General features: G+C 40.9%; 2 protein-coding genes across 38 annotated transcripts in view; one reads left to right on the forward strand and one right to left on the reverse strand.

Moving 5' to 3' along the window:
* Positions 1-13768, forward strand: part of LOC310689984 (uncharacterized protein) — a 94994-nt gene extending 81226 nt beyond the window's left edge. For 8 of the 14 annotated variants that reach the window (XR_014517735.1, XR_014517738.1, XR_014517740.1 and 5 more), the window contains one exon: positions 13556-13768. Coding sequence is in view for 2 of the 14 variants with exons in the window: in XM_083468636.1 (XP_083324762.1) it covers positions 13556-13668 (113 nt within the window). In the remaining 12 variants the exon portion in view is untranslated. Of the gene's footprint in view, positions 1-7533; positions 7659-12913; positions 13022-13555 lie in introns of all 14 variants that reach the window. The other 6 variants (XR_014517734.1, XR_014517736.1, XR_014517737.1 and 3 more) reach the window with 2 other exon arrangements.
* Positions 1-21312, reverse strand: part of ARPP21 (cAMP regulated phosphoprotein 21) — a 249595-nt gene that overhangs the window by 26914 nt on the left and 201369 nt on the right. For all 24 annotated transcript variants that reach the window (XM_083468012.1, XM_083468009.1, XM_083468020.1 and 21 more), the window contains one exon: positions 9197-9323. In XM_083468012.1, coding sequence (XP_083324138.1) covers positions 9197-9323 — 127 coding nt within the window. The remainder of the gene's footprint in view (positions 1-9196; positions 9324-21312) is intronic.

Raw genomic sequence — 21312 nt, forward strand, 5'->3', positions numbered from 1 at the left:
CCTTCCCTCCGGAGTGGTACCTATTTATCTACTTGCACTTTGATGTGCTTTTGAACTGCTAGGTTGGCAGGAGCAGGGACCGAGCAACGGGAGCTCACCCCATCGCAGGGATTCGAACCGCCGACCTTCTGATCGGCAAGTCCTAGGCTCTGTGGTTTAACCCACAGCGCCACCCGCGTCCCTACTTCAGTTATATAGACATGCAAATTCTTAAACTAAGGATCTTGTTGTCACTTTGTTTCTGTCATTTTAGTTAAGCCCATTCATTAAAATACATCTCTTGCCTCTTTGAAAGCTTGTTTATGAATAAGAGTATCAAGGCAATAATCTTCCACCCCCTGAGCAGCGGCTACAAATGCTAACTGTACATTATTAAGACAGATATATTGCCCTTTATTTGAGGAAAAACGTTTGGCGTTTGTAGAATACCCTAAAATGCCTGTCATGGAAGGAACTATGTATATTTTAAATATGTATCTGCCTCAGGTAATTGCAGCCTATTGACAGAGATGCTATTGTACGCAGTCAATTGTTCTCTGTTCTCAGGAAAAAGCAGAGATTATTTTAAAAGGAGAAAGATAATGTGTTTGAGTAACACAGGCACATTTGAATAAGAATAACCTACCTTAGGTCATAGGAACACAGCAATGAATTAAAATGCCAGAATTTTCTGCTTCTAAATTTCTGTGTTAATCTTCCTGAACACCTTAACTCTTTTAGGCTGTGGTTCAACCAATAGAGTATAATACCGTTAAGTCTTTCTTTGCTCAGTAGATTGTTTTCATGAATGATCTAAAGCAGATTCTGGAAGATTTAGTTAGTTTGGACACAATCCAACCATTACAAGCCGGAGCGACAAGCTGCTGGTCTTCGCATCATTGTGGGCTAACAGCATCCCAGTGCAGTAAGGAGAGGGTCACAAGCCTCACCAGGGACCTCATTGAGGAACTTCTGAATAGACTGGCACTCAGCAGCTATTCAGCATGAGGAAGCCGTCACCTCATGCTGAATAGCTGCTGAGTGCCAGTCTAATCTTGCTCCTTCCACCTCCTCTCATTCCCATAGTAGTGAATCAAAGTTGCTTCCTGCCCCACCCTCCTTTACAGCAGCCCGATTCTGCCCTGAGTTTGTGACACTCTGAGTAGCAATAATCTACACACTCAGGCTGGTTCTGGTTCATGCCACTACAATTCATCCTAGGAAACAGTGATAGGTAAAGGTAAAGGGTAAAGGGACTCCTGACGGTTACTGTATTTTTCACTCCATAGGGCGCACCGGGCCATAGGGCGCACCTAGTTTTGGGAGGCGGAAAACAAGAAAAACTTATTCTGAACCCCAGAAGCCAGAACAGCAAGAGGGATCTGGCTTCTGGGATACCGTGTGGCTGTTCTGGCTTCTGGGATAACCGTGCCAAGCCTCTTCAGGGCAGCGGGATGAAGGCTCCCCCTGCCCGAAGAGGCTGCGCGTGGCTAAGGCAGAAGCCAGGACAGTTGCGTCGCTGAAGGGGCGCTGCGCCTTCTCTCTCTGCGCAGAGAGGGAGAAGGCGCAGCGCCCTTCAGCGAAGCTGGAGAAGGAACAGAAGGAGACCCTTCTGTTCCTCCTCCGGCTTCGCTGGAAAGGAGCGTCACTGCGAAGCGGGAGAAGGAACAGGAGGAGACCCTTCTGTGCCTCCTCGGGCTTTGCTGGACAGGCGCGCCGCTCAAGGGGCGCTGCGCCTTCTCTCTCCCTGTGCAGCACCTCTCCTTCACAGCGCCCTTCAGCTTCACAGCGCAGCGCCCTTCAGCGAAGCTGGAGAAGGAACGGAAGGAGACCCTTCTGTTCCTCCTCCGGCTTCCAGGTCAGGCGCCTTGCGGCGAAGCCGAGGATCCTGCATTCGTTCCATAGGACGCACACACATTTCCCCTTCATTTTTGGAGGGGAAAAAGTGCATCCTATAGAGCGAAAAATACGGTAGGTCCAGTCCTGACTGACTCTGGGGTTGCGGCGCTCATCTCACTTTATTGGCCAAGGGAGCCGGTGTACAGCTTCCGGGTCATGTGGCCAGCATGACTAAGCCGCTTCTGGCAAACCAGAGCAGCACATGGAAATGCCGTTAACCTTCCCGCCAGAGTGGTACCTATTTATCTACGTGCACTTTGACACGCTTTCGAACTGCTAGGTTGGCAGGAGCAGGGACCGAGCAACAGGAGATCACCCCATCTCGGGGATTCGAACCGCCAACCTTCTGATCAGCAAGCCCTAGGCTCTGTGGTTTAACCCACAGTGCCACCGCTGAGTAGCAGTAATCTACACACTCAGGCTGGTTCTGGTTCATGCCGCTACAATTCATCCTAGGAAACATGTACAGTGATAGGTACATGTCTCCTATATGTATACCGCATTGGAGAAAGAATTCTAGGAGCAAGCTGACCCCCAAGGAATGGGTGTGGATTCTGGCAGTGCAAGTATAAGGCCCCAAGGGCTCTTTGCCTGTTTCCATGTGCATGGCTCTCTACCCTTAAACCTTAATGCCTAGACAAAAAAGGGCTAGGTTTGCATCTCTAGAAATGGCAAGATTAGCCATAGTTATGGCAAAGTCACTGTTCCACACCAAGCAAATGCCAGCTCTCCCCTCTTGCTTCTTTATGAACATAACCCACCAGGTGTTTTGCCAATTAACACTGCGGGTTCTTTAAATGATCTCTTGGCAGGGAGAAGATATTTCTACTTGAACAGAATAGAAAAACCTCCTCAAACAGCCACCAAAGCCCCCCTCAAACAGCAAACCTTCTTAAACAGCAATAAAAAAACCCCTCTTACACTGAGAAATAACCCCAAAGGAACAATTCCAAAGAAACAATTTACCCACCAGACCGTCTTCATTCACACACAGCACCAGATCCAGCCATAGGAAGACTCAGCAGTGTTTGGTCCATCTTCCCACTTGACTATTTTGCTCCATTTGTACCTGTCTCAACCAGGTGGAGCTGAGTGTCTCCACAACCGTCACCTGTGCCAATTAGGGCTCCTAATCTGGGCAATCAAGCCCCACCTGGGCCAGAGTTTTCCACTGCACCAGGTAACTTAATTTTATTCTGCAGTAACTTGGCCTGCACCTACAACCCCAGTCTATCCTTTCAGCAATCAGTCTAGGGCTTGGGCCCACACTGTGTAATTCTGACTGTTCATAGACTTCCCCACTAAGGCATGCAAGCAAAACTGTCCCAGCCCGCCACTTGTCTCCCCCATGGACATAACATAACCACAAAGTGTAAACATACAATTCTATCACACTGTGAAGCTATTTGTACCAGGAGAAGTTAAATGACTCATCCGTCTCTGGTTTCTTCATCTGGGAAGGTGAACACAAGACCAATTGCCTACTACAAAGGGGTATACTGAAGGGCGTCAAAGTTTAGATTCGGAAAACGTTTTGAAGACAAGTGCTGCTAAATCATGTCCCAGGGCTGATTTCATCTATTTGTGGAGTTGGAGGGGGCTGGGGAGGGAAGAGAGACTCATTTTTATCATGCAGCCAGAAAAGCCAGACTCCGATGGTTTTGAACTACTCACAAGGAAAAGTCAAAGTTCAAAAATAAAATACTGATAGTGGCAGAAATGCAATTTGTACAGTGCAGCCTGACAAGAATGCAAGATTGTTTTTATCTTTTCTGGTCAAGAAACCTGGCATTGCTTGACAGATTTATTTGCTCAACTAGATGCTATTCCTTAAACAGAATATGTTGGGGAGATGTGGTCAAATCAAGTAACCCACATGCAGGGAAACCAAGATGAGTGCCACAGTTCAAGGGATTACTGCAGAAAGTCAACACCACATGTAATTGTCACAATAAATTCATCGTAGGAATTGAAATATTTGAATCAGGGAGATCAGAAGTTTCATCTCTTATCTTCCATGTAAAATTATATAAGAGCATTTCCTGTTATCATAACCCTTTAGTTAAAAATTTGTATTGAATATTCTTGCCTGTCCTTATTTTTTTTTTACATATGAATGTTAAAGTTAGGTTTCTTAGTAAATGGATTTAACTAACAAAGGATTAAAAAGCAATGTATGAGAAAAACATGAATGACTTATGACAAACATAAAATAAGAGCAGCACAGCCACACAATTAAAATTTTTCCAAGTTAAAAATCAAGCTGCTAAAATGGCTGCTCAAGACCAAAATGCCTTCCCACATGGGCGCATGGGTTTTTGTGTGGCAGCACCCCAAGGGAAAGGTGAGGAGCTTTGGGAGAATGTTACAGTCATAATACAGAACAAACTTTTGTATTTTGTTTGTAGGTTGCCCAGCGAATGGCAAGCTGGCATTGAAGGTGCAGGGTTCACATTTCAGAAATAAACAGAATAAATAAATGGCCAGACACAGAGCAAGGCCTCATCTGCGGGGGAAAGCACCCTAACCAAAAAGTTAATCTAAGGCCAGACACATCTTTAGTTCTGATTTTTCAAATAGAAATGTTAGCAGGGAAACGGATATGTTATTAATACTACACATGTACACTAACTGAGCGAATGATGAAAAATGCAGAGCATGGCTTGGCCAAAGATAGATCCTTTAAATGCCAGTGGGTTTAAGACATAAGCATATGCAGAATTTTTCTATGTAAGTCAGTTGGAGTTAACTCATTTAAATGCGCCCTGGAACTCTGATAATGCATCACCTGCTTGGATGGAGGATAGAGAGGCATGTGTGAAATTAGAAATTGGCCTCCAGTACACAGGGATCCGGGTGGTGCTGTGGGTTAAACCACAGAGCCTAGGACTTGCTGATCAGAAGGTTTGCAGTTCGAATCCCCGCCACGGAGTGAGCTCCCGTGGCTCGGTCCCTGCTCCTGCCAACCTAGCAGTTCAAAAGCACGTCAAAGTGCAAGTAGATAAATAGGTACCGCTCTGGCGGGAAGGTAAACGGCATTTCCGTGCGCTGCTCTGGTTCGCCAGAAGCAGCTTAGTCATGCTGGCCACATGACCCGGAAAAACTGTCTGCAGACAAATGCCGGCTCCCTCGGCCAATAAAGCAAGATGAGCGCTGCAACCCCAGAGTTGGCCACGACTGGACCTAATGGTCAGGGGTCCCTTTACCTTTACTTACACAGGTAAAGCCCATATTTTATTGTGCTGTCCACTTTTGCTGCTGCCCCACTCAGCATATGAAGCACATGGAAGGGAAAGGTTCTTGGAAAGGAAAGGTTTTTCACCTCTGCGCCATATGGTCTACACCATTCAACTTCCTACTCATGCCATGACTCGATTTGAATGGGGAGAATACTTGGAGACCCTTCCATTTTGTTTTTGCTGGAGTCCAAGTCTGTGCAATAATGCTAAGACAACTGTGCTGCACACTAACTGCAAGCCTGATAAAGTCCCTGCTAACCAATGGGCAGATTAAAAATAAACAAATCTTCCATTGACTATGGCTAATGCAGATTTGCTGGAGACAGATTATTTTAATTACAATGCTGCTGATGAAATGAACTAAATCAGAGTCTAAAAAATTGAATGAAGTTGTGTAACAAAGCTTTTCATTGAGTAATAATTTAAACAAGGTGCTCCTGTGATTAATATTTTGTGAACCAGAGTATTCTGCAAATGTGTCTCACTTTTTTAACAGCCAAGCTGTATTCTCCAAAAGCACATACACACGAGTTCTCATCCTTCTTGCAAAATGATTTATTGCTGTCAGATTGTAATCTAATTTTAGGTGAGCTCACCCCCCTCCACTGCCTTAGAGCCATTTTAACTTCATATTGCTCCCTTACCATAGCCACGAAGAAGAAAAGATACACACTCCCTCGTGCATTAAGGATGCTATCCTGACATTTTGCTTCAGCCAATTGCTCTAGAAATCATCAATATTGCTCTACTCCTAAGCAGACCTTTTCTGAGCACAACAAAAACAAATTGCTTGTATCAGAGCTTGCCTTGACCTCTATATCCCACAGTGGGAAAACCATATGCTTTAACAACCTTGCAAGAGAGATGAAAGCTTCCAAGACCCCAATGTGCAGGTGAACTTTCTTTTTGTTCTACAGTGTGTAAGCTCCTAAGGCTCAGAAATTCTCATTCATTGCATTTGCTATTCTGCTGGTAGGCACTGCTAACATTCCCATGGGTTTTGCCATACTGCTTCAGCAACAAAGAGTGGTACTAAATCTTTAGGGAAGCTGCTTCGGAAACAGTCATCCGTCTAAACACAGCTCCACAACCACCTCTTATGTGATATATATTTATTGAACTCTTACTACTTGGTATGCCTCTTACTATCCACAAAGCCATTCATGTCAACTAAATTGTTTCAGCTTATGTTTTGCTCATATGTTGCATGTGAACAGGCTCATGTACACGCACGGAACATCTCAAACCTTGTGCAAATTCTTGGACTGAGCAAACATTATTCCTCTTTGCTAGTGGGATTTGTAGCTTTCCTCAATCATACCATTTTGATTTAGCATAGCTGCTAGAGTCCCCAGCCCGGATTCCAGTTCTGTAGTTCTAGGCTCCATTTTGTATGTTATACATGTTATAAAAGTGGTTAACCCTTTGGCATGTATGTTTCTACTCTCAGCCCTCCTGATAGGAGGGAAGGATGGCTTGCAAGACTTGTTCAAGCCTCTGAACTACCTTTCCTATACTAAATTGTGGAAATCATATGTTTGTTAATAATAAAAAGGATGCTTAAAGATTAGTTCATCCCTTTGAATAGGGTGCAGAAACTACAGCCTATAAAAAGATACAGCAGCTCTTGGTATCCAGAACTCCCAGAGAAGATCAATGCGTTATTTGGGATACCTCTTCATCACATATTACATGCTTCAATGCTATGAACATTTCAGAAAGGTTGACCCAATAAAAGATGTCATTGTATGCCCTCTGCAAAGATACAGATACCCTGAAAAGCAATTAATTATGAGACACATAATTTAGAGATCAAAGTGGTAATTTTACATGGAAGAAATACTAGAATGTACCTACATATTATTGTAACAAATGAATTACAGTGTTTCTCTCGCTCTAATGAATTGGTCAACTAGCACAGCAAAGAATACGCAGAATATACACAACAGAATTCAGGATATTCAACATTCTGGCCTGAAAATTGTCTTTTGAACATACAGTATATTAACTGTGGAACTGGCAGTGTTAAGAGGTTTTACCACCATCAAGTGGTATATAATTTTTGTTTAAATAAACAAAACAAAATATAATTAAAACTAAAATAAAATGGGTAAAACTAAGAAATGTTTTTTTATGATCAAATAACTTCCCAGAACATAGCTGGCATATTTCAGAATGTTCCATATATGGTTTCTTTAAAGCGATTTCCACATTACCAATGCACAATTTAACTAATAGGTTAAATATGGATTAAGAATCACAGAGCAGAAGAAGATAATTTCATACAATATATTTTGCATTTGGTTGGAAGCCTTAATGTAAATTAGTAATAAATATGGAGCAATGCTGTTGGGACAAGTGAAGCAAAACGAGCCATTGTTTTTGCGTAAATGAATTCTCTGTCTCTCCCTTTCAGTGACTGCATTTGCTAAAAGGTATGAAATGAGGGAAAGAGTGTCACCCATATGCTCATCCAAACCAATATGGCAGAGCTTGGAAGTTACTGAAACAAGAAAATGGTACAAAACGTATATGCTCGTGGTAAATAGCAAATCATTATTGGTTCACGATAAATCATACAAGTCAATTATAAAGGTTTCCTGGACTAGAGTAACATGAATGATAATGGAAGGATGACAATTCTATCTCCATTATATTAGAGAGACATGGAAGTGAATGGGAACCTTGTAGGCCCTTCTTATCTCAGAACATTTAGTATGTAATATTTTTATGTTATCACAACCTCTCAAAGACTGGTTTTAATTTATTCGTGAATTCACGAGAACTTCTGATAAAAGTAGCAGCATTTTGGTAGGCAGCACACATCTTTTTATAACTGAGTTAACACTGAATAACTTGAACAGTACAGGAAACTTATAGAACCCAATGATTCTTCTTCCTCTCGCGTTCCCAAGTTCTGTTTAACAGCAACACAGCGAGTATCTCACCAACCAGTGCAAACACACTCAGCAGCTTTCTTTCTTTTTGTGCCAATTGCCATTATTAGGTGCGACGTGACACAGCAGGAAAAGAGACCGGTTCACTGTGAGACCTGCTACTCACTCTCTTACAGTGTAACGGCCCCCCTTCCAACTGCTCATCACTGCAGGGATCTAGACCAACGGGGCACCACATAGACTGTAGAGACCCTTGTTCATCACGACTAACTCAAGATGGAGAAATCGAAAACAGCATAGCATTATGAAGACAAGTGGAACATTTCAGGTGGCTTGTCTCCCTGTTTCAGAGTTCAGGCCCGTACACATTGCAATCACCCTTCATTGCTTTTCTCTACCAGTACCTACTTTAAAAAGATCCAGGCACCTCATTATAAGGATGCTACTCAAGTTATCACTGAAATATTAACAATTCTAGTAATATACTTCATGCCCTAGCTTTGATCCAGCATTTTAAGAATTGATGCATTGAGGACATACAGACTTGCAGCGACAGAGCAAAAAAGTATGAATATCCTTTGGATATTTAGTTATTTAGGATGAAGCATTTTTAAATATTTAAGACCATTGCAAAGGGAAGGAACGGCACGGATTTAGAAAACTATTCCATAAGTCAAGGGGAAAAAATAAGATGCAATAAGCCTGTCAAGGCAGAAAGGGAATATGCTTTTCCCACCTCATCCCCAGTGTAGATTGGAGGGTATTCTTTCCTCAATGGGCCACCATTTATCTCTGATTTTTACTGCCACACTTTTCTCCCTGAACCATGTATTTGTACATGTTTAAACTGAATAGAGTCCAGCTGAGCTCTGACAGAAGGGTCTGTGTGAAAAGATTTGACTGGCCAATACATTGTTGTGGAATATTGTTTGAAGAAACAAATTTGGGTCAGGACTTCAGCTGGGTAAAGAATGAATGAATGAATGAATTTATTAATATGGTCACAGACCAGCTGGGTAAAGAGTTAAGGGTTTAAGTGGGGCCGGGGATGTAATTTTGGGAGCCAAGGCTGCTTCCTCTCTTCATACACAGGCATACTGACTAGACTGCAGCACCTATGAATTCATCCAGACACATAACTTTGAAGATCTAGCTGAAGAATCAAGTAGTAGATGAAAATACCTGCTTGCTGTGCAGTCTGTGGTATTTGTGGGCTCCGTTGTGTATTGTATTGAACAGAGGCCATGGGTCTGTACTGCTGAGTTGCTGAGGTAGGGTATTGACCAGAGGGGTAATAGTACACAGGCATCTGTGGAAAACAGGAAAGAGGAAAAATGTATTGTAAAGCCATACACAGCTCAAGCATATCAATTTGATCATGTACATAATAATTCATGAAATGTAGGATTTTCGAGCTTAAAAGTCTCCTGATAATATTAGGAAAAGCTGCAAAATTGTAATTTTTTAAAAGCACATCAAATAGTCTACCAAGTGGAATATTGGCTAATCCACAGGTGTGTGTGTGTGTGTGTGTGTGTGTGTGTGTGTGTGTGTAATGCCAACCACCTAGAGAAAGCAAGGAACTTGCTGTTCTCTGGATTCATCACAAGTTCAGAATGACATCCTGCAAATCACCAGCACTATTAGATACAGTTATATAAAAAGAATATAACATCACAGAGAAAACTGCAAGGCACAAACTACTTCATGTAACAGGGATGATTGCAAAGGTGGGGAGAAGGAAGAGGAGAGACCATTGGAATCAGGTGAGAAGAGGGAATGCAGCCCCTGAGATGACTCACTGCAGAAATGGGGAAAGGAAACAAAAATCTCCAGGACCAGGAAAATTACAACAAGAAGAGGTAGCTTGTGGAAGAGCAAGTTGATCAGTTTGACAAATCCTCTAAACGTTTATGAACAAACACTGCCTGCTCTTTCTTTTTCAAAGCCTTTTGTGCTGTTTTTTTTGGGGGGGGGTTTGGAGTCCAGTGGGAGCCTCTGTTTATTTCAATATGCATGCCGCTTTCTGGTGAAGTAGTGGGTGGACACTGAGGAACGTGTAAGTGGTGTACAAGTCCTACCACACATTCAGCACACACCCGGATTATGGTGTGCCAGGGCATGGATACAGAAAGGGGCATGGAAATTTGCTGCTGATTCTTTTTGTGCAGGAAGTGTGCTAACAGCTTCCTTTACAGCTCTGGCAATGAGCGTGGCAACTGAGACCTAGCACATCTTTCCTACTTTAGGACCACAAAGTCCAGCTTTTAATTCATCAGGTGACAGCACAAAATGATTGCCTTGATTATCGTTACAAAGATGTCTGCAAACATGACATGAATTCTTTGCAGAAAACTGCAGGTCCATCCTAGAGACTTGGAGGAAAGCTTAAAGCCTGCCATCACTACATGGGAGATGGACTGAAGAAAAGGAAATCTGAATTGGCTCTGCCCAATCATAGCTAGGAGGAGCTAGGAGCGGCTAGGATCTAGGTGGAGTCATTGTTCTAAAAAAGTGTAGACTTGCACACACTGGCCAGCTTCCACTTTGACTTGAAATGTTTGTTTTGGGCTTCTCAGAAGTACGTAAAGGCAAGAAGAGGGTGGGTGGAATGCTGTTCTGCAATGGCACAATGGCACACAACTCAGAGGTTCCGGAACTGTGCTCTGGCTTAAAAAAAAAGCAGTGTGTTTAGTGTTTTCTGACCTAACCACCCCTTAGATCAGGAACAGAGAACCTCTGTTTTTGGACTACAGTCCCCATCATCTCTGAACATTGGCTTTGTCAGTTGGGGCTGATGGAAACTGGAGTCTCATAGGAGTCTGAAGCGCCACAGGTTTCCCATTGCTGCTTTATGTACAGTGGTACCTCAGGTTACATACGCTTCAGGTTACATACGCTTCAGGTTACAGATTCCGCTAACCCAGAAATAGTACCTCGGGTTAAGAACTTTGCTTCAGGATGAGAACAGAAATTGTGCTCCGGCAGTGCAGCAGCAGCGGGAGGCCCCATTAGCTAAAGTGGTGCTTCAGGTTAAGAACAGTTTCAGGTTAAGAACAGACCTGGGGAACGAATTAAGTACTTAACCCGAGGTACCACTGTATTCTGTATTCAGAGCATCCTTGGGCCAGGAATATAGAGCCAAGAGTAATGAAAAATGAAGAGGGAAATGGACGAGTTTTAAAAGATGACTTTGATCCACCTTGTAATCATTATTAACAAATTATAGCACCTTTGATATTGAAAGGAGAGCTTGGTGGCAAGGCTACATCCTGCAAACCGTAACACACCTTCTTGGATAATTATAAATTGGTAGCTTACATTTAGCAATTTATATTTACAAAGTATTATAGAGACATAAATCAATTTATCTCTGTAGAATTTAGATACTCTTATCTGGAGTTAGCCACAGGGAAATTATTATTTTTAAATTGACTGCAAGAGAAAGCATTTGTTATAGACTCCATTTAGTGACACTGGAGCTGCCATTGATCTTTCAAAAGAATGCCATTTGCTGGATATAATATTAGGTGGGGGGAAACATGTCGTTTGGGATGATTGATGGAGTAACTTTTTACATTATGCAAATGACATCTATACTATCTGAACAAGATGAGGCTGTGCAGTTGCTGGACTGGAGTCTGGGGGCTATAACTGGCTGAACGAAGGCCAATAAACTGATGTTGTATCCTGATAAGATGGAGATACTGTTGGTCAGTGGTTCTTGTGTCTGGGAACTGGAGATAAATCCTGTTTTTCTCCCCCTGCCCCAAGAAGCAGCTTCATAGCTTGATTCAGCACCGTAACTGGAAGCCCAGGTAGAATCAGGGCAAGGGTGGCATATTTCTAGCTCCAGCTGGTTCTACCTGTTTATGGACCAGGATAGTTCGCCACAGAAATCTTGAATGTTCTGGTAACCTTGCAGTCAGACTACAGTAATATGTAAGGCTGCCTCTGGAAGTCACATCTAGGGCAAAATGTGGACATAAGACTGGTAAGCAGCATATTTAATTAGACAGTACCTATCCTGTGTGAACTGCACTGCCAATATGGCTCTGGGATCAATTCAAGGTTTGGACGTTACCATAGTCCAAGCCCTGAATGATTTAGGTCTCAAATACTTGAACACTTTTCTCAATATCTGCTGTCTCAAACACCTTCTTGTGGTCCTTCTGGTGGGGTAGCCCTTTGCGTGGTGATGCAGGATAGGGACCACTGTCTGAGAAGTCTGGTTGTCACCTTCCAGTATGGAGTTTTTGGTGCAGCCTAAAGAAACGTTTCTTCACCTAGGCCTTGGGGACAGATTGAGAAGTTCAAGGCCTGATGGCGGAGATGACCGGCAGAATCCGAGACCAGGGAGAAGAGTCAGTGGAAGAAGACTGGGGGAAATTTAAAACCTATTTGCAGAAATACTGTAAAATTTCTGAATGTTGATGACATTGAAATGAAATGCAGGGGTCCTAGTAACAAGATAAAATCTAAGATTAAACCAACAATAGATAAATTAATGGGCTATGAATTTGCTGAACCAACTTTTAAAAGGGATACAAGAACGGAGGACGTGAGGAAGTCAGGAAAATATGTGAATTTAAGATCTAAAATTAAGAAAGAGGGAATTTTTGTGTTTTTCCTATATGTGCTTTTTCTTTTTGTTATTAGTTTTTAATGTACGTATTTTTGTATTTTGTATTTTTATGCTTAATGTTTGTATTGTTGTATGTATTTTGTGTCTTTTTTTCTTTTCTTTTCTTGTCTTTGTCTTTGTATCTCTTCTATATTTTGTAAAATTTAATAAAAATTTTACTCAAAAAAAAGAGAAGTTCAAGGCCTGTGACTTTTTAATGCTGTGCTTTAGTGATGGATTGAAGTAATGTAAATGTTATTGAGTTTATATTTCAGATGTTTCATTGAATTCTTATGGTATTGATTCTATTTTGTAAACCACCCTGGGATTTTATTAAAATTATCAGCAGCAGCGGCAGCCGCAACAACAGCAGCAGCATTAAGGTCAGTTTGGCTGCTGGTCTGATATCTCTGATTGAAAAGTGATGCTGGCTATTGACATAATGTTCTTGGCCATGATTACTAAGGAACATGTGAAGAAAGAAGTGCAGATCAGAAGGATGTGCAGCACATTTTTCTGAAGTGGGGAGAGTAAAGTGGGAATATTCTCCCACTGAAAATAAAAACCAGGCTGCTCTAGGCATTTTCTAGTCATCAGCTTGCCACAGAGAACTGTCACAGAACAATCAGATAAGAGGCTGGACAGCGAAAGAGAACTCCTGTTAAGCTTCTAAAAGGATGGCTCAGCCAGAGCGAGACAATGCAGCGCAGGAGGAAAAAGCAAGTGAAGAACAAATGCTTTCCACTCCTCTTAGATGTGCCACTTTTAAAATCTATCCGCTCCTTCTTTGATGCAAAAATGGGAAACTGAGCTTTAGAAGGCAGCGGCAAAGGCAGCTTTAATTAAACTTTAATATATTAATGTGTGATATCTTTAGACTCCCAGGCTCAGCTAACTTCCGTCTTTTTCCTTCAAAGATAATCCCACACTGACTGGACATGCTCACAAATTGCCTACTGCCAGCTGCATTCAAGGCTATGGGATCCGACAGAAGAAAAGCCTCTTGGGCTGCTACAATTACAGAAACTAATTAGACATTTACACACAAGCCACCCCATTATGAGACCAAATCTGACAGCAGGACACCATGGAGCAAAAAGATAAAATAAAAAATGATTTCACATTGATTACATTCTGTGGATGGTTGCATCACAACAGTTTGCAAGGCTAAGTAGAGTAAGTACAAGGGTATCTCAGGTTACATACGCTTCAGGTTACATACGCTTCAGGTTACAGACTCCGCTAACCCAGAAATAGTACCTCGGGTTAAGAACTTTGCTTCAGGATGAGAACAGAAATTGCACAGCGGCAGCAGGAGGCCCCATTAACTAAAGTGGTGCTTCAGGTTAAGAACAGTTTCAGGTTAAGAACAGACCTCCAGAATGAATTAAGTTCTTAACCCGAGGTACCACTGTACATTGAAATCTCCCTGTCTGTCCCCTGCACCCAATGTTAACAAAAATCAACTTGAGGAATCCTAAAGTTTATTCAGATCTACTTTAAGCTACTTGTCTCGCTCGACCAGTTGAAAATGGCAGTGAAACACAGAATAAATTTTCTCAGGGTGACTGCTACCCGATTCTCAAATTATCAAGGCAGTATCATATCTGCCCTCATAGTTCAGAACCTCTTTGTTTCCAATACGTAGGAAGTTCTGAGGCACATGGGGTCATGCTGACTACTCTGTTTATTCCATGATATTGGCTACATGGAAAGTTGCCACATGAAAAGCATGGCCCTACATGATTCAAAGTTCCATACTTTACTGAAACGAAACTTGGAATGGGATGTGGTGGAGGAGCTATAACCTCAGCAAGATTGCATATTTCCAAGTGGCAAAAGGGAAGAAATGGAGCAGATCATGCAAATACATATTTACTGATCACTACACATTATCATGTAGCTCCATAATTCAGCTCCATAATTAAAGTTACACCATACTTTTCTGAATGCTCACAGAATCTGCCATGTGTTAGGTATTAGGACATAGGAAGTAAAAGTTGGATCATAAAGGTATGGGGAGTATGTTTGAGTGGGATAACAACCAGGAGAAACCAAGTCAGATAAGAAGGAAATGAAACTGGATAGATTCAGGGAAGATGACAAGATCAGGAAATGGTTACAGAAGGGGCAAGGGGAGAAGGAGGAGTATCAGGTATAAGGCAGAACATATTTTAATATTTGCTTTGGGGTATTTCCAGTTCTCCACACTTCTACTCCATAAATTAGTGAAGGAGATTTTTTTTTACAATTTATTTATTACTAAATTCATATCCTGCACTTTTAACTTCAAGGTAGCTAACAAACCAACAACAAATAGAACCAATGACTAAAATTAATAAATAAGATAGAGAAATAAGATGATAAATAAGCAAAGGAGCAGTGCTTTTTTTTAAAAAAAAAAAAAGGTCCAAGAAAGGTTTAGAACCGGGGAAAATGCTAGCCTGGCAGTTAAAGAAAAAACAGAAAGAAAAGACGATAGGAAAGTTGGTAGAAGGAGGGAAGAAATTTGATGAGCCAGAGGAGAGAAGTAAACTTTTCATAAACTACTTTAAGGATCTATACCAAGCAGGAAAGGAAGAGGAAGATAAAATAGGGGGGGAAAAATTAAGCCAAAGTAAATTTCCAAAGATTGCAAGGGGTAAAATGGAACATTTAAATTTCTCTATAACAATGTTGGAAATTCATCATCTAATGTGAAACCAGGAAAATCACCTGGACCAGATGGATTGCCCGCAAGTTATTACAAGAAATTGGAAGACTCACTTTCAATACTGCTCAAGACAGTTATGAACAAGATCTTATTAGAAGGGAAACTGCCAGAATCATGGCAAGAAGCTTCTATAACGCTAATTCCAAAGCAAGGGATGGATTTAACATCAACTAAAAACTACAGACCAATATTTCTTTTAAATAATGATTATAAATTATTTGTGGTTATTATGGTAAATAGGTTAAAGAAAATACCCAAAGAGGTCATAAATGAAGATCAGGCATGTTTCCTACCAGGAAGACAAATGAACAACAATATAAGAATGTGATTGATATATTAGAGTATTTGGAAATGAGATTGGATAAACAAGTGATACTAATGTTTGTGGATGCTGAAAAAGCATTTGATAACGTGTGTTGGAAATTTATGAAAAGAACTATAGAGATAATGGGCCTAAGGGAATTTTTTTGTAGATGTATAGAGGCGATTTATCAGAATCAAAAAGCCAAACTGATCCTAAATAATGAAGTATCAGAGAGCTTTAAAATAATGAAAGGAACTAGATAAGGTTGCCCCCTGGCAATGACAATAAGAACTGACTCAGGAATAAAAGGAATTACATTGGGAAACAAATTTTATAAGCTAAAAGCTAAAACCTTATAATAACTACCCACTAGAAGAAAATCCACTAGAAAGTATATTTTTTTTTTTGAAAGAATATATGAATTTGATCAGGGGGCGGGATTTAAATTGAATAAAAACAAAGCCATGTTGTTGGCAAAAAATATGCGAGATCAAGAAAAACAAGAACTGCAGACAATGTCTGGCTTGACAATAACTAAAAAGGTCAAATATTTGGGTATCTGGATTACAACAAAAAATATCAATTTGTTCAATGATAATGATATCAGGACTTGGAAAGAGATCGAAAAAGATTTAAAAATTTGGAATAGGTTGAAATTTTCATTTTGGGGAGAATTTCAACAATCAAAATGAATGTGCTCCCAAAGATGTTGTTTCTGTTTCAGACGATTCCAGTGGTAAGCGGGGAGGGGGGGGTGAGGGCGCTTCAAGGAATCGCAGAAGGATTTATCAAATTTCATTTGGCAGGGGCGGAAACCTAGGATAAAGAATAAACTATTAGGAGATATTAAGGATAGAGGGGGTTTTGCACTGCCAGATTTGAAACTTTACTATAAAGCACCCTGTTGGATAAAAGAGTGGATAATTTTGCAAAATACAGACAAATTGGATTTGGAGGGATGGGACAATAGATTTGGGTGGCACGCCTATCTAGGTTATGAAAAAGTCAAGGTTCACAGGGGTCTTCTGAATCACATAGTTAAGGAAATCACTATATACGGTATGGGATAGGTATAAAAACCTATTAGAACAAAAAAACACCCTGGTGGTTATGCCCCCTAGAGGCAATTTCAGTAAAGAGGAAAAATATGGGGGGGGGTTACTGGGCAACCTATAAGGAAATATTAGAAGAGGAAGAAAAACAATTAAAATTAAGCAAGTTTCAAGAAATTAGACATCATTTCACGGATGGGTTGCAGTACCACCAAATAAATTACACCTGTAAACTAGACAGAAGAAAAGGGTTCGCAACAGAAATTTTGAGTCTGGAAAAAGATTTAATACAAAATAAAAAGAAACTATTATCTAAAATGTATAGACTCCTGATAGGTTGGGAAGTAAAAGAGGAAGAAGTTAAAGAAGCAATGATCAAATGGTCAAAATATTTTGGTCATACCATTCAGATGGCTGCTTGGGGAAAGATCTAAAGTTCACTACTTGTTATACATTAAAGGAAACCTTCATGAAAATGTTTAATAGATGGTACATGACCCCCAGCAAATTGGCAAAAATGTACAAAAATGTACAAAATGTACAAAACAAATTCAAATATATGCTGGAGGTATAAGCAAGCTGAGGGAACACTGTAACATATGTGGTGGGGTTGTAAAAAAAATCAAAAACTTTTGGGATATCATCTATGAGGAGTTAAAAAAAATGTTTAAACAAACATTTGCAAAAAAGTCAGAAGCTTTCCTCCGAGGCATTTCGACAACAGATATTCCAAGTGATAAGAGGAGGGTATTCCTACATGCAACAACAGCAGCGAGAATGTTGATTGCTAACGATTTGAAGGGAGAGAAAACGAAAAAGGAATGGCAGATAAAACACTGAGTATTTGGAAATTGCAAAGATGACAAAAATAATCAGGAATCAAACAAACCACAAGTTTATAAAACAGTGAGATTGTTATAGAGGGTACTTAAAAAACATTGTTCCCAAATAAAATCTTTAGTATGCTTTGACTAATTTCCGCAAATTAAATGACAGATGGATAATGTATCTCATACAATATGGATGATTGATAAGGTAAAAAAAAGGATGCAGTTTAAAAAGGGGGGGGGGAGAGAAACGACCCCCAGTGAGGTAGACAGAAGTCATATTCAAAAAGTTGAAGACTAATTATTTTTTATTTAAGGTTCCGGAGATACAGGGTGTTGAATATTTTTATTATGCATGGGTGTTTTTTCATGATTATTTATCTTTTTTGTATCCTATTTTGCTTTTGATGAGGAGTTGTAATATCTAATGAAACCAATAAAGAGCATGGGGGGGGGGGAGAGAAAAAAGAGTCTCCTTAGGTAAGGTATTCCACATGCAAGACCCTATAGCTGAAAATGCCTTCTCTACACTTGTCTCAGAAGGAAGAGGAGAGCCTCAGATGATGGCCTTTGTGGTTAGCATCACTGATGCAGGAAAAGATGGTGCAACAAGCATCTTAGTCACGTGCAGATTTTAAACAGCAGCACTTTGAACTGGGCTCCCTTAGCCTGGTAATTTGCAAAGCCAAAAATAGCAGGTGAAGATCTCAACGCTTTCAGAAAAGCACAGTTCCCACACCGTTAGAGGTTGCAAACTAATTTAGCAGAATGGCTATCACGAGACCACTTGTGTTGTGCGGGGTGATCTTCAAAGCCACTACAGTGGTACCTCAGGTTACATACGCTTCAGGTTACAGACTCCGCTAATCCAGAAACAGTGCTTCAGGTTAAGAACTTTGCTTCCGGATGAGAACAGAAATCGTGCTCTGGCGGTGCGGTGGCAGCAGAAGGCCCCATTAGCTAAAGTGGTGCTTCAGGTTAAGAACAGTTTCAGGTTAAGAACGGACCTCCGGGACGAATTAAGTACTTAACCCGAGGTACCACTGTACTGAGTTTTGGCATAACTGAAACTCAGCTACAGATAGGTAGCCGTGTTGGTCTGCCATAGTCAAAATAAAAAAATTCCTTCCAGTAGCACCTTAAAGACCAACTAAGTTAGTTCTTGGTATGAGCTTTCGTGTGCATGCACACTTCTTCAGATACACTGAAACAGAAGTTGCCAGATCCTTCTATATAGTGAGAAGGTGGGGACCTATTGCAGTCGTTAAGAGTTGTCAACAGGCTCATCTCAGCTATATGCCAATCACCCATTCCCACCACCCTTCTGAGTAATACCCCTCCCCACCTTCTCACTATATAGAAGGATCTGGCAACTTCTGTTTCAGTGTATCTGAAGAAGTGTGCATGAAACTCAGCTGTTCTGCCTAGCAGATTCCCATTTAGTCTCTCAGCGACCAACTTAGCTACTCTATCTGCGCTAATGACAACAGCAGCATGTCATCAGCATATACCAATAGGTTCACAAAAATAAGACCAAATGTGAAACGGAGAAGCCAGAAGTATTTTATATCTCTGGGAGAGCAGCAGCAGTGTTGGAAGGTGTTGCACAACTGTCTCCCCAGCATGGAGGTTGTTGCCAGTGACCAAGAGGGAAAAGGAAAAGGAGAATGTGCTGCAGGTACAGCAGTGGAGCCAATTTGATGCAGCTGATGCTCCATTCACACTGTGTTTTTACATGAGTCGAATGTGTCCTTTTATTTAAAATGCATCTCTGGGTTATTTGTGGGGCATAGGAATTCATTCATTTTATTTTTTCCCCAAAATCTAGTCCAGCCCCCCACAAGGTCTGAAGGACAGTGGACCGGCCCCCTGCTGAAAAAGTTTGCTGACCCCGATCTAGTATTTATATATGGCATCTTGATCAGTGTAAATAATTGTCTGCCAATCTGCATGCTCCACAGTTCTAACCACAGATTATGACGGCTGACCCTATAAAAAGCAGCAGTACTTTTGAGAAAAGCTGTTGCCTCAGGCCTTTGCTCAAAATGTAGTTTGGTATGAAAAATTCAAAGCGAGAATTGCAGATGCATGAATCCTGCCTTCTACTTATGCCACACTTACAGCCAGACTCCAAAATGGGATCGTCCACCAAAATATGGTGTGTGTTGGGCTTTGCCTGGAACACCATAAAATGCGTCATAAACATAACGGGATTCCAAGCAAGCTTCAAAACTTCTTCGTAATTTCTTCTCCAACTATGGCTATTAGAACTTGAAGTCTAATATCCGGGCAAAATCGATGTAAGTACAAATGTGAAAACTGATGCCAGTTTAGTCTATGAGCTGGCAGGGTTCTGAGTGAAGGTGAACGTTTTGCAGTGAAGCGTGAAAATAACCTGAGAAACCACTTAGCGGCAAATGTTCATAATAATAATTTTTAAAATGCTGTTTTGGCTCTTTTTCTCCCTTCCCCCTATCCCATCTGTCACAACTCGGCCACTGTGGAATACTGAAATGCATCTGTAATATATGTTAACTTTTCATGATGGTAGGGAAACATTACTGGCTTTGGGGCAGATACAGTGAATATAGGTCAGGATTGATCAGGACTCTTGGCTAAGAGGGCTTACAGATCCTACATACAGCCTTAAATCAAGTATCTTATCAATTTTAGGCTGCTTCTACTTTCCAGCAGATTGAGGCTGAAAGAGAAAATAAGCACTCCTTGCCTCCCTCAAAATGTGTGCTAAACATTAGTCAGTTATTGTTTATGCCCAATAACGGCCACAATACAGTATGAGCACACATCACACAACTACAAAATGAAAGACACTGCACCAAACCAGGACAAATCTATAATGTCCAGAATTTAAAAACACGCCTTCTAGTCAGCATCCCTAGGGTTTGGCACTTGCACTATCCAGAAACGTTGCCGTTATCTTTCTTGTCACTAGTGCAAACAGCACCTCCCTATAGCTGATGCACTTATTGACATCTGCCAACAGCCATTTAATTTTCAAATCATCTAGCTGACCTTCTAAGGAGATCTGAAAAGAGGAGGTAAGTTTAACTCTGGGTGAGTCATACAATGGACAATCAATAATAATAATAATAATAATTTATTATTTATACCCCGCCCATCTGGCTGGGTTTCCCCAGCCACTCTGGGCGGCTTCCAAAAGAATATTAAAATACTGTGATACATCAAACATTAAAAGCTTCCCTAAACAGGGCTGCCTTCAGATGTCTTCTAAAAGTCTGGTAGTTGTTGTTCTCTTTGACATCTAATAATAATAATAATAATGATAATAATTTATTATCATTAGTATCAGAAGCCGGATTGGAAGGTGGTGATTGAAAGCAACTAATATGGCTTTCCCCACATTATCTGACTTCCATGTCCATGGACTTTGTACTTGGAGTGGATTCGTACCTTGCCAATTTTTTACCCTGGCAGTTCTTGGTATGGGATGTAGCCACAGGAAGGAAGCTTCCATGAAAACCTAATTGTGTTTCAGTCTTATACTTGTTATATCAACTGAGACCGTTTCCCTTTAAGTCTATTCTAGGGGCTTTGTTATACCAGGATAGAGCAGAAAGGAGAGAAAGAATGAAGATTCACTCCACATTGCTAATGGTCTTATAATTTGCATACTTCAGTACCACACTTAAGAAGTCTATTAAAAATTGGTGTAGGAACACAGTTCTGCCCATCAGCCCACCACACATACAAAACACTTATTTTGAGATTTTTCTGGTCACTGCATGAACATATGCAA

The sequence above is a fragment of the Podarcis liolepis genome, assembly GCF_965112155.1.
Source record: "Podarcis liolepis genome assembly, chromosome: 12".
Lineage (NCBI taxonomy): Eukaryota > Metazoa > Chordata > Lepidosauria > Squamata > Lacertidae > Podarcis > Podarcis liolepis.